The sequence below is a fragment of the Apostichopus japonicus genome, chromosome 19 (genome assembly GCF_037975245.1).
Source record: "Apostichopus japonicus isolate 1M-3 chromosome 19, ASM3797524v1, whole genome shotgun sequence".
NCBI lineage: Eukaryota > Metazoa > Echinodermata > Holothuroidea > Aspidochirotida > Stichopodidae > Apostichopus > Apostichopus japonicus.
In genome coordinates this window covers 1,694,453-1,707,625 of record NC_092579.1, presented here as the reverse complement: position 1 = coordinate 1,707,625, position 13,173 = coordinate 1,694,453, and the positions used below count along the sequence as shown (strand labels likewise).

General features: G+C 33.9%; 1 protein-coding gene across 1 annotated transcript; it reads left to right on the top strand.

Annotated features, from left to right (window-relative positions):
* Positions 1-9,516: 9,516 nt before the first annotated feature.
* LOC139960517 (uncharacterized) lies at positions 9,517-11,001 on the top strand. The gene has a single exon (XM_071958940.1). The coding sequence runs from the start codon at positions 9,936-9,938 to the stop codon at positions 10,965-10,967; it is 1,032 nt and encodes a 343-aa protein (XP_071815041.1). The 5' UTR covers positions 9,517-9,935; the 3' UTR covers positions 10,968-11,001.
* The last annotated feature ends 2,172 nt before the right edge of the window (positions 11,002-13,173 follow it).

The following is a 13,173-nucleotide window of genomic DNA, read 5'->3' as shown; positions in this document are numbered from 1 at the left end:
TACCACAATTAACGTGTGCTTAAACAAGGTGCAGGGGTATATCATGGCGGACCATGGAAAGCCATAACAAGGCCAGGGGTAGGGGAGGGGGGGCAACAAGGCGGATTTAGGATTTAAAAAGGTAGTGAGAGGACTCAGGGTTCGTTGAAGCCGACTCTTACAGTGGGTCTTATTCGATAGCAGAAAATCTGAATTGGTGCAATGTGAGGAATGGTGTAGGCTATTAATACGGACTACAAGTGTAGGTTTATACGCTACAGTTTCTGTTAGCCTAAGAACTAAGTAAGGCATGGATGTGTATCTGCCCTCCCCTTCACCCCACCTACTAGACCCCTTCACCCCATTCCCTGGATCCGCGCCCTAAGATCCCTTTAAACTGAAATGTTATTGGTTCTGTCAACATCTAGGTTTTCTAAACTCTATAAGGTATACGATATACAAAGTGTTGAAACTATAGCATTCCTTATTTGTAGCGTCGTTTCCTAAATGCAGGAGTTCACTGCATATTCAATAGGCAGTAATTTCGGTATTTATCGATATTATATCCCCTCTTCCGTAAATCCTGGAGCCGCCAATAAAGTACATGCTGAAATAGGCATTGAATTAAAGTATATATTACAACTTTTCCCTTGAGGGGTTTTAAATGCGGTTAAAGCTTTTAAAGACTGTTTTGGCGTTTACTCGATATGCAAGCATGTATGGATTATGGTATATATGAATGCATTTATATCCGCATGCTCTAAATATGGAATGTATACGGAGTGTGTTAAAAAGATTATGAAATGTGTGAAGCTTTGATACATTAAGTATAAAGTTCTACTTTTGTCTTACACCTCCAGGCAGTTGACCGAGATAACACAATACCTCTGGTTTAATGGCCTTCGTATTTGTTCCACTCAGTTACATTTTTGAAATCTATATTAACGAGATTAATGAAGAATTGTTCACACTTGCATGTTATTATCTTGTACACCCTTCTTGTTTGTTGTTTTAGGAAGCCCTTGCTTCTTCAGGGGAGTGTTACTTCTTCACGACCAGCGTGTTAGGCTTGGTCCGTGTACTGCGTGTCGTTGTAATAATGGAACAACGAATTGTATAATTGAAACTTGTCCTAGTGCAAGGTGTGGATTTTTGTTTCTAGACGTTTGCTGTGACTTTTGCGAATACAGTAAGATTTCGTATTACAGATTTCACATATAGGTTAATATTAAAGTATACCATATATGAATACATATTTGTATTCATTATTCTATCTATCTATCTATCTATCTATCTATCTATCTATCTATCTATCTATCTATCTATCTATCTATCTATCTATCTATCTATCTATCTATCTATCTATCTATCTATCTATCTATCTATCTATCTATCTATCTATCTATCTATCTATCTATCTATCTATCTATCTATCTATCTATCTATCTATCTATCTATCTATCTATCTATCTATCTATCTATCTATCTATCTATCTATCTATCTATCTATCTATCTATCTATCTATCTATCTATCTATCTATCTATCTATCTATCTATCTATCTATCTATCTATCTATCTATCTATCTATCTATCTATCTATCTATCTATCTATCTATCTATCTATCTATCTATCTATCTATCTATCTATCTATCTATCTATCTATCTATCTATCTATCTATCTATCTATCTATCTATCTATCTATCTATCTATCTATCTATCTATCTATCTATCTATCTATCTATCTATCTATCTATCTATCTATCTATCTATCTATCTATCTATCTATCTATCTATCTATCTATCTATCTATCTATCTATCTATCTATCTATCTATCTATCTATCTATCTATCTATCTATCTATCTATCTATCTATCTATCTATCTATCTATCTATCTATCTATCTATCTATCTATCTATCTATCTATCTATCTATCTATCTATCTATCTATCTATCTATCTATCTATCTATCTATCTATCTATCTATCTATCTATCTATCTATCTATCTATCTATCTATCTATCTATCTATCTATCTATCTATCTATCTATCTATCTATCTATCTATCTATCTATCTATCTATCTATCTATCTATCTATCTATCTATCTATCTATCTATCTATCTATCTATCTATCTATCTATCTATCTATCTATCTATCTATCTATCTATCTATCTATCTATCTATCTATCTATCTATCTATCTATCTATCTATCTATCTATCTATCTATCTATCTATCTATCTATCTATCTATCTATCTATCTATCTATCTATCTATCTATCTATCTATCTATCTATCTATCTATCTATCTATCTATCTATCTATCTATCTATCTATCTATCTATCTATCTATCTATCTATCTATCTATCTATCTTCTATTATCTATCTATCTATCTAACAATCTATCTATCTATCTATCTATCTATCAATCTATCTATCTACTATCTAACTCATCTATCTTCTATCAATCTATCTATCTATAGATTCCTACCTTCGCCTGATGAGTCCCATAGGACGAAACCGGTCGGGAAGGTGGAATTTTTCTGGTGTGTTTATTTTTATTGATTTACTATATATCTGTCATACCACTTGCTACACATTCAATTCTTATATATAGTATATGTATATATATATATATATATATATATATATATATTATATATATATATATAATTATATATATACATATACATATATATATATATCTATCTATAGTATATATATATATCTATATATATCTATATATATATATATATTATATATATACATATACATATATATATATATCTATCTATATATATATATATATCTATATATATCTATATATATATATATATATATATATTTATATATATATATATATATATTTACACAGGATGCATATTTAAAAGGGACAACATTATTTGGCATCAAAACTGCAATAAATCATTGTTGAATCATCTATTTTTCAAAACCTACCGAGGCATTTCTGAAATTATGACTGGTAAATTGATCAAATGTCTTCATTGCTTAAAAAAAATAAAGAATAATTGTAAGTAGTTAAAGATTCAATGTTATTCTCAGCATATCATGCAGCTTTTTAAAAGAAATACAATTTGTTGATTGATTTAGTAGGAGGTTGCCACGTGCTATAGCTTTAATTCTCAACGGTGCCCTAGAAGTAATGTTTAAGTTAGTGTGATAGGCTACTACTGTATTTATATACATAGTTTTATCAAACATTTATCAACGTCACATAAGTTACTTCTTACTTTGTCTTTGACCGCGGTGCATTGTTAGTAGTTCTGAATATGCCATGTTTATAAGTTTGATAGTGCAAATAGTTTCGTGGATACTAGCCCAGAATATTTGAAAGAGCAAAACAAATGTCAGCGGGTATGTTCAGTTTTATTTATTTTGTGTTCACTTGTATGATTTGTTATAGATTAAATTATGTTCAGATAAATGAACTAAAGAATCATGTCAGGACAGTCAGTCCCTTCTTAGTTATGTAAAATAAGGGGTAGAGTTTTCCGTCATAGTTGTCCATGCGTCTAACTGAATTAGATGCACTTTTTTTTTAATTTATAAAATATCATTATAGTCAATCTGAAATCTATAAATTTTACTAGTAATTTAAAATAAAACATTAGTTTATAAAACATAATATTTAAAATGCACAAATAGGTATTATATATTGTCTCTTGTGGCTCACTAACAATTAAGGGTGCGTCGTAAATCGATATATATTATGAAGTATATACATTTCTGTTCAGCTGTAGCCATCTATGCTGAGATGTGTAGAATGGGGTTACACGCGGGGCGTCAGAGTATTGACAAATTCTAGAGATAAATTCCAGAATGACAATATCAAGTTGAAAATAATTCACATTGATTTATCCCTGTTATTGTATTAGGCAACAGAGCAAATATATATCTTGTATTTCACAAGATTTGAGTCAGCCTGAAGTTAGGACCCCGTACGTTACATATACTTAAAATTGTGTTATTATTAATTTTGTATCACATTCTAAAATTTTCCTGCTGTTTTCAAAATATATTGGTTATTCCAATCAGATTCCTGTTGTTGATTTAACTTTAATAAATTCAGATGAGGTATATTAGATTGCAAGGGTGTTTTTAAAATTTTATTTAAAGGCGATGAGAAATGTACATGATTAAAGAAATAAAAAAATCACGATGCAGTACTGATTGTTATTCCGTGAAATGTTTCCTTAGTTCCAAAACGAATATCAGTAGCTTTACAAGGTGAGCTTTGTCTCTGCAATTGCAAAATCTTCTTAGGCAAGTTGTCTTTAATCCTTCTGTAGTCCTGTCTCAAACTTCCCATTCCTTCCTTCCCATTCTATGCGATTGTATTTACATATGAAGTAGCGATTACCCTAAAGAACAGTCTTAGGAAGGTTTGGTCTGCAACAACTGCTTGATATATCGGGTACAGTCTTCCTTGCATTTTAGCAGGCACGACAGACGTAACTGGATTCTTGACTGAGATTGGGGTTGGGGTGGACCAGTCGCACGTATGAACAAAAGTACATTTCAGTCTATGAAAAAATGGGCAACTGTCCATGGTTCATCACTTTGAATTGGGGAACATGTGCCATTGATTCCCCCGGTATCCTTCGCCTTGCCTCCCTTCACAACTTGAACGTTTGAAGGTTCATACCAAAAATAGTCTAATTTTCATTTACCGGTAGTTTTCACTAAAGACAATAGGCAATTATTCTGGTTGGATATTTTACAAATGTGGCAGCCACTTAGTTTATAAAAAGCAAAATGAGTAGAATAACCTTAAAGTATACATTGCAGCTGAGGAGAAATGGTGGTGGTGGTGGGGCGATGAGGGTGATTCAACTCTATCCGTTCGTGTGAAACATTGCGCTTCTAGTAAATTCAGTGAAGTAGTTGATAATGTTACATATAAAATATGGTAATCTAGCAAGGTTTACCTTGCTGTTTCATTACTGATTTTACTTTTGGTTTGCCTATTATTCACTCATTCTTCACTAAATTGCTATTGATCAATGTTAAATGAACAAAGACATATGATACATACAAAGCATTGTTAAAGTATATTCATTTAAGTTTCATTATTAAAATTTAAAAATTAACGTGTTTTTCTTTCAACCAAATTAAGTCAGTTATAATGAGTGTAACGTTCAAAGTACGAATCGATGTATGAAATATTCTTGTCACAAGAAATGATGAATGCATTTAGTTGATATGGCGAGTAATAGAAGAAGAAAACGTTTTTCCCGTATCATTTCCATCTCCCCCGCCCCACCCCCCACCCCGCCCCTCCATCTCGCCCAACTTCTTCCCGCCTGTCATTAAGTATTTAAATAACCAATCACGTTGACGGCTAACATCCTTGATTGACTCTTCCCAAGCAATTTACCGTATATTTATACGAGCAAAAGGTGTGTTAAAGAACCAATGCATTGGCGGAAAATACTGACAAAAAGATGGCTTTCCAATATCGTTTTCTGTTGTTCAGCAAACGACTTTGTTATAACTTGTGTCCAAATTTTTCTATAAATGTCCGGCAAATTACCACTTCTTTCAATCTGGATGCAAAACAGTGCTCGAATTCAGTGACCGATAGATCCCAGGCAATTTGGATCAGGAAAAGTTAGAAATTGCATTGGTTTTCATAAAAACGGCAGGCCGCCATGATCATTTTCAGCGTTGAAAAGGTACGATAGCAGCTATTTTCAATATTGAAAAGTCACCAAAACATTTTTTTTTTGACAGAAATTAAAGAAAACAAAAACACATTATGCCTCCTTTACGCACTTTTGAGTTAGCATATTTTAGACGCCCGATTAACCGATTAAGAACTAGAAGTTTATTGGTGGAGATCATCACCATCTAAAGCACGATCGGCAATTCTAAATATCACAAAGGTATGACACCCATTGTCGTCACTGGCCGGTGTTTTTCATAGCAGAACCGCCACTGGTAAGGCGTTGGGTGTGTGGTGCGGGGAGGGGGGGTATGCGCAGATAGCATTTTGCAGCCGGTGTCGTCGGTTAGTTTGAGCCCTCTATAGGATATTCTCACAGGGGAAGCTGAAGCGTTAGCTATAGTCAGCATATGTATCCTCAACGTGGGTTGTATAAGCACGGAGGTATTACAGAGGGGTTATCCACCACAGCCCTGGTATATAACCCAGGGACGATAAATAATGAAATCTTATTTAGGATAAACTTTTTGGTAAGGATTTTGATGTAATTTGTCTGTCAGAGAAAAAAGGATGAATATGATGCTGGTCAAATGCATCTTAATATTTTGAGATAACTTGCGCTAAAAAAGATGACAGATACGATATGCCACTGTGGCTGTCACTGTCACTCCACGAAATAATTGTTATAGTTTAGAGTACTTGTCAGGCAAATATAGCGTTGTAGAATCACATCTCTAGACACACGCCTTCTAATCATGTCACTTATCACGATCACACCATAGTCCATCTGTTATGTTTACAATATCACATCACATGTCGGCCATATCAATAAAATATCCCCGGAATATGCATATTGCATGTTTTTCTTTGCGAAATGGTTCCACGAGCCGCGTTGTTGGCTTTAAAAACCAACTTGCGGTGACTAGAAATATATGAGACCACCAGTGATCTAAGCTGCTTACATCGTGAAAATCATGATCAAATCGATTTAACGGAGATATTCACTCAGTCTGATGATACTGAGAGTGATAAATATTGCCAGGGTCCAAGCTCCCTCGCTCTCTCTCTCTCGTTTTAATTTAAATTCCATGGCAAGTTGCCAAATCCTTAACGTTAACGTTGAGGTGATTTCTTCAGCATGTCAGCAAGTTTAAAACAAAAACCTGAATGTGTCACAATAGGGTTTACTGTGTCATCATTCGTCTACTTCATGTTGCAATCAACTATGTAATGCATTTGAAAAGGTTTTATTGAAAACAGTATTACCGAGTTACTTTTTTTATGACTTTTTTATTTGACTACAATTGTATTTATATATTGCTCATTGTTTCATCATATATTGTTTTCTGTTTCTACAGTGATTCTCAAAGGCAATGCGTGATCGACTAACAACGTCAACTATGATTTATGACGATCACAACTTTTGAAAGTCTACTGAAGTACATAGAGTACAATTGAGATCAACAATCTCTCATGAATAGTAAGATAGAAAATTGCAGTTATAAAATAAGTTTATCTTTATATAGAATAACAACAAAGGTATCGCACTCTAATTTCACAGGCAGTGTTAAGCAAATCGCCTCTCATCAATAATACTGTCGAAAGTGATAATGAAATAGAATAATCCAGTTCATAGTCAATTAAATAACTGCGTTATGTGATTGCCAAAAATTAGTTGGCATGACTGAAGCATTATTCAGGCGAGTCTAACTCTTTTGACAAATCCCACATCAATGTTGACATATTCACAAACAGCGATGAAGATGGAACTATCTCGGATATTTCGCTTATCTTCCTACTGCTTCCTTGTTTTTTTGTTAAGTTGCTTAACAATTTTCTGTTCAGGAGTTCTAATAACCTACTGTAAATGTAACGGGACTTTCATTGCATGTAATAACTTACACTTGAACAATATCTCAAATAATTCATTAGACGAGAATTGCCGGGATATTATTACTGGAAAATCTATCCTCACGCTAAATCTAAGTCATAATGAGTTTTCTTCCTTTCTGGATCTTAATCTCGCTACGACCGTAACCACTGTTGATATGAGTTTTAACAAGATTATCCATCTTGCATTGCCGCATCCTTCAAAGGAACTCTGCGGAGGACTGGAATCCCTTAATTTCAGTTTCAACCAAATAACGTCTATAACGGAGGAATCATTGCGAGGAATGGTGAAACTTGCAACCCTGGATCTGAGTAATAATTACATTTCTGTTTTATCCTCTGAGCCATTTTCTAGTCTTTTTAAATTGGAGTACTTAAACTTGAGTTTTAACATTATTTCAAGATTAAGCCTGCAAGCACCCCAGCTGTTAAAGGAGATCAATCTAAACGCAAACTGTCTGAACACTATAACAATTGAGACTAACTTCCTTAAATTTATTTATCTCTCTTGCAATCTGTTTACCAGCGTTCCTATTCTGAACTGCACCCATAAGTCGAATGTATATATTGGAGGTAACCAATTTGATTGCAGCGATGAATTCCCCATCCGGCACCAGAATTCGACAACATGCAATTATATCTGTATTCCTGAAGTTCAGTGTAAGAACAGCTGCAATGAAAACAAAATCATAATCAGTAGTGGTAAGGGGAAGACAACGAGCTCAGAGAATTCACCAAACGACCAAGCTTATAGTACTCACATTAATGATAGTTGGATGAGTACTCTTGTATTAGATGCCACAACAACAACAGCTACTTCACAAAGCTTCGAAATTGGTGGTAACAATGCTAGCCAAAGTAGTAAAGGAGAAAACACATTTCTAGGTACATCCAAATCATTTTGGTGTGTTGTCGCTGTTTCTGGAGCTACTTTCATATTACTTTTTCTAACTTTATATAAGTGGTATTTAACGAAGAAAGAATTTCTTCGTTACTCTCGCCAAGACGAAGTGTATGGACTTCCTGCTATGAGTCATAGATGTCCAAGGACCAGTCCTGAATTAATCGCAATGCAAAGGTTCCAGGATGCTCACGAATCACAACCATCCGTTACAGGTTTAGGGGAATTGTCATTTAACGAAAACAACCTCGGTAGAGTAAACACACGCATCATGGCAACCACTGTAAACGAAAATGATATTATGAAACAGTCTGTTGGAGCTTCCAGGGTTGTGGTATTGAGACCAAAGCGATCTTTAACTCGAGCACGTACTATCTGGAGTTGGATCTAACGTGGTTCCAATTGCATTTGAATTAAGTGATGTGGAAAATTACTACATTCTACATACAAAAGTTACAGTAGGCTTCGTGTGAATTTCGTTAGTAAACCGTAGGGCCTATATGCAGGGCTGCGCAGTGACATAAACGTTTGTAAAGTATATAACAATGGGTACGTACGCAACCGTAGAACCCTGACCGACATTTTGACATTAGACAATTGTGTGATTGCAAATTATTTTGTGAATTGGTGATCAATAACTCAATGAAATGCATCATTAGTATTTCGTACGCCACCATCACCGATTTTTATTTTTTCGCTTCAGTAATGTGTAAGTGCGACACGCATATATAGAGTTTAAATGCTTTCGCCAACTGATTTGATTGTTCGGCTAAAGGAATGATGTTGAAGAACATGCTTTTCTTTTGTTAGATGTTTTAGTAGTTTTATGCTTTGTTGTTCTTATTGTTTGTATTGTCTTACATTTTTTCCTGCAATAATGTATTTTCTCTGTTGGATACAATAATGTTTACCAAATCATACCACTCGATTAGCTATATATTAGCCTGCAGAAGGCAATAAAGTATGTATAGGTCTATTGTTCATCAAGAGACCCTTTATGACAAGCACTTGCAAAATTAAAACGAATATGAAAGCAGCTCTTTAAACGATACTTTCAAATAATCGAGCTTTGTCAAGGGAACAATGAACAACGTAATAGCCAGTTATCATAACATAATAAACGTATGTTATATCCTAAGTACGACACGACTCGCTGAAGGAATTGCAGAATGAGCTCGTCATTTGTTTGAATCTTTGATCTGTGGCTTTAATCTCTTATCAATTTAATGTAATCGTTATCTGACGCAGTAATCTGAATATGACCGACTTTTTGAATGCAACGGTAATTGAAGACTGTTGGAAACATATCGAATGCGGAGATTTCCCTCGTCAATACAATCAGTCTTTGCAATAACAAGTGCTAGAAGAAGTGCAAAGGTTATAACATTAGAGGCAACCATTATGTTATCATGAAAGTATTATTCGAATCAGCTCATTAATGACTATACGGATATCTGGCATATTGGATTCAAAATGGAAAAATTGCGGAATGCTTTCATCTACCTTAATTCTATGTTATTAGCCGTTTCACTAAACCTTTCGTATATGGATTTTGTAATCTCTTGTCAGTGTAATGTGAGTGTTATCCTATGCAGTAATCTGAATATGACCAGCTTTTCGAACGCATCGTTACAGGAAGACTGTTGGAAGCATATCGAAAGCGGAGATTTTCTGAGTCTTTATTTACGCCAAAATGAAATATCTTCCTTTCCTGATTTGAATCTTCAAATTGCCGTAAGGTTTTTAGATTTAAGCTTGAACAAAATTAAAGATCTTAGAAATCATTTAGTGGAAGAGAATCGAGAATTACAATACCTTAACTTAAGCTTCAATGAAATTACTGAAATACAAGATGGCGCATTTCTTGGAATGACGAAACTAACCGACCTGGATCTTTCTAATAACAATATTTCTAACATATCGAGAGAGGCTTTCTCTAATCTTATTAAGTTGGAGTCCTTAAACTTGAGTTATAATCATATATCAATATTTAAAGCGAAAACACCTACTTTATTGCGACTTCTAAATCTGAGCAGAAACAACCTACAAGATATAGCAAATGACAATATCAGCTTACAAGCTTTGGATCTTACCTGTCACAAGTTGAAAAATATTTCTTTCTTAAACTGCATTAAGAAAACAAAAGTTTACGTAGGAGGTAATCCGTTTGATTGTAGCAACGAATATCATGGCCCCAATCCGAAGCAAACTCAATGCGACTATACATGTGATCCTGATATTGAATGTGTAAAAGAAGGTACATCAGAACCGATTTGCACTAGTACAGTTCAGACAACGTATTTCCTAGACTCTGTGACCATCACATACATGACAAGAGATGTTTCCACCATACCAACAGATCAGATGCCAGTTCACGACGATTCGTTGGTGTGGTATATCTTGGGTATTTCGGGGATAATTTTGGCAATCCTCGTAGCCACCAACTTTGCTATAGTATATCAGTGGTACTCAACAAATCAATATTATATATATAGATATATATAAACATACACACACATATATATATATATATATATATATATATATATATATTTATATATATATATATATATATATATATATATAGAAAAATAAAATTTAGGGAAAACCAGAGAATTAAGATATGAATCATAATTGACAAATAAGGAGTAAAGTTTTAGAAAATATATTGGAATTTTCGGTCCCCCTGGGACCTTCGTCAGCAATACTTGGTAGTCGAATGAAAAATACAAAAATGTAACACAATGAAAGTATGACGCTAGATAGATGTAAGTTGCAAAGATGGAATTAGAACCAAATAAACCATGACTTTACAGGAAGCGGATTAAGGAGCAAAGAACGTAAGGAGCAAAGAACGGATTACACATGTTTGTAGAACTGATAGCTGTTAAGGGGTCCCAAGTCTTTATTGAGGCCGGTGATGTGAGACTAAATACGAAAGATCCAATCGATGTCTTTACGTTTACGTTCAGTGGTGGATTTGTTGTTCGAGGCGATTAAAATGCATTTTAGGTTTTATGACTATGAAGATTGAAATGTTCGGAAAAGGAGAACCCTGCAAAATGATCACAAATAGCTTTTTTTGTGATTATTAAAACGTAAGCGGAACCGGGATCCTGTTTCACCTACATAATTGCCCTCTTTGCAAAGTACACAGTAGAAAATGTGAATAACAATAATAGAATCATAAGAGAGGGAAGGGGTGTTAGACTATAGTCAACATTGGGAATTTCTACCTCGGTGCCTGGGGTAATATGGGGGCATATTTGGCATCGAGGTTTAATGCAAAGGAAATTGCCTGCGGAGGTAGACACAGAGTAAGGAAGTCTGGAGGAAATGAGTTGGAATCTAAGGTTGGGGGGTTGACGAAATGCTAGCACGGGTGTACCATAAACGATTCTCCTACAGACCGATCTTCTTGGAATACAGCATCTTGGAATACAGTATCTAGCGTCATACTCTCATTATTTTACATTTTGTTCTTTTCATTCGACTGCGGAGTATTTCTTACGAAGGTTCCACGGGGACCGAAAATTCCAGGTTTATTTTCTAAACATTTACTCCTTATTTGTCAAATATGAGTCATATCTGATTTCTCCGGTTTTCTCTAATGATATTTTCTTTTGGAGTGAACGTGGATTTTCGTTATATATATTATATATATATATATATTTATATATATATATATATATATATATATATATATATATATATATATATATATATATATATATATATATATATTTACACAGGATGCATATTTAAAAGGGACAACATTATTTGGCTTCAAAACTGCAATAAATCATTGTTGAATCCTCTATTTTTCAAAACCTACCGAGGCATTTCTGAAATTATGACTGGTAAATTGATCAAATTTCTTCATTGCTTAACAAAAATAAAGAACAATTGTAAGTAGTTAAAGATTCAATGTTATTCTCAGCATATCATGCAGCTTTTTAAAAGAAATACAATTTGTTGATTGATTTAGTAGGAGGTTGCCACGTGCTATAACTTTAATTCTCAACGGTGCCCTAGAAGTAATGTTTAAGTTAGTGTGATAGGCTACTACTGTATTTATATACATAGTTTTATCAAACATTTATCAACGTCACATAAGTTACTTCTTACTTTGTCTTTGACCGCGGTGCATTGTTAGTAGTTCTGAATATGCCATGTTTATAAGTTTGATAGTGCAAATAGTTTCTTAGATACTAGCCCAGAATATTTGAAAGAGCAAAACAAATGTCAGCGGCTATGTTCAGTTTTAATTATTTTGTGTTCACTTGTATGATTTGTTATAGATTAAATTATGTTCAGATAAATGAACTAAAGAATCATGTCAGGACAGTCAGTCCCTTCTTAGTTATGTAAAATAAGGGGCAGAGTTTTCCGTCATAGTTGTCCATGTAATTAAGCTAAATGGTAATCAACTGAATTAGACGCACTTTTTTTTTAATTCATAAAATATCTATATAGTCAATCTGAAAGCTATAATTTTTACTAGTAATTTAAAATAAAACATTATTTTATAAAACATATTATTTAAAAGGCACAAATAGGGTATTATATATTGTCTCCTGTGGCTCACTAACAATTAAGGTTGCGTCGTAAATCGATATATATATTATGAAGTATATACATTTCTGTTCAGCTGTAGCCAACTATGCTGAGATGTGTAGAATGGGGTTACACGCGGGGGCGTATTGACGGG

Excerpts from the sequence above, each read along its gene's own strand:
- LOC139960517 (XM_071958940.1), top strand. The coding sequence starts at position 9,936 with ATGGAAAAATTGCGGAATGCTTTCATCTACCTTAATTCTATGTTATTA.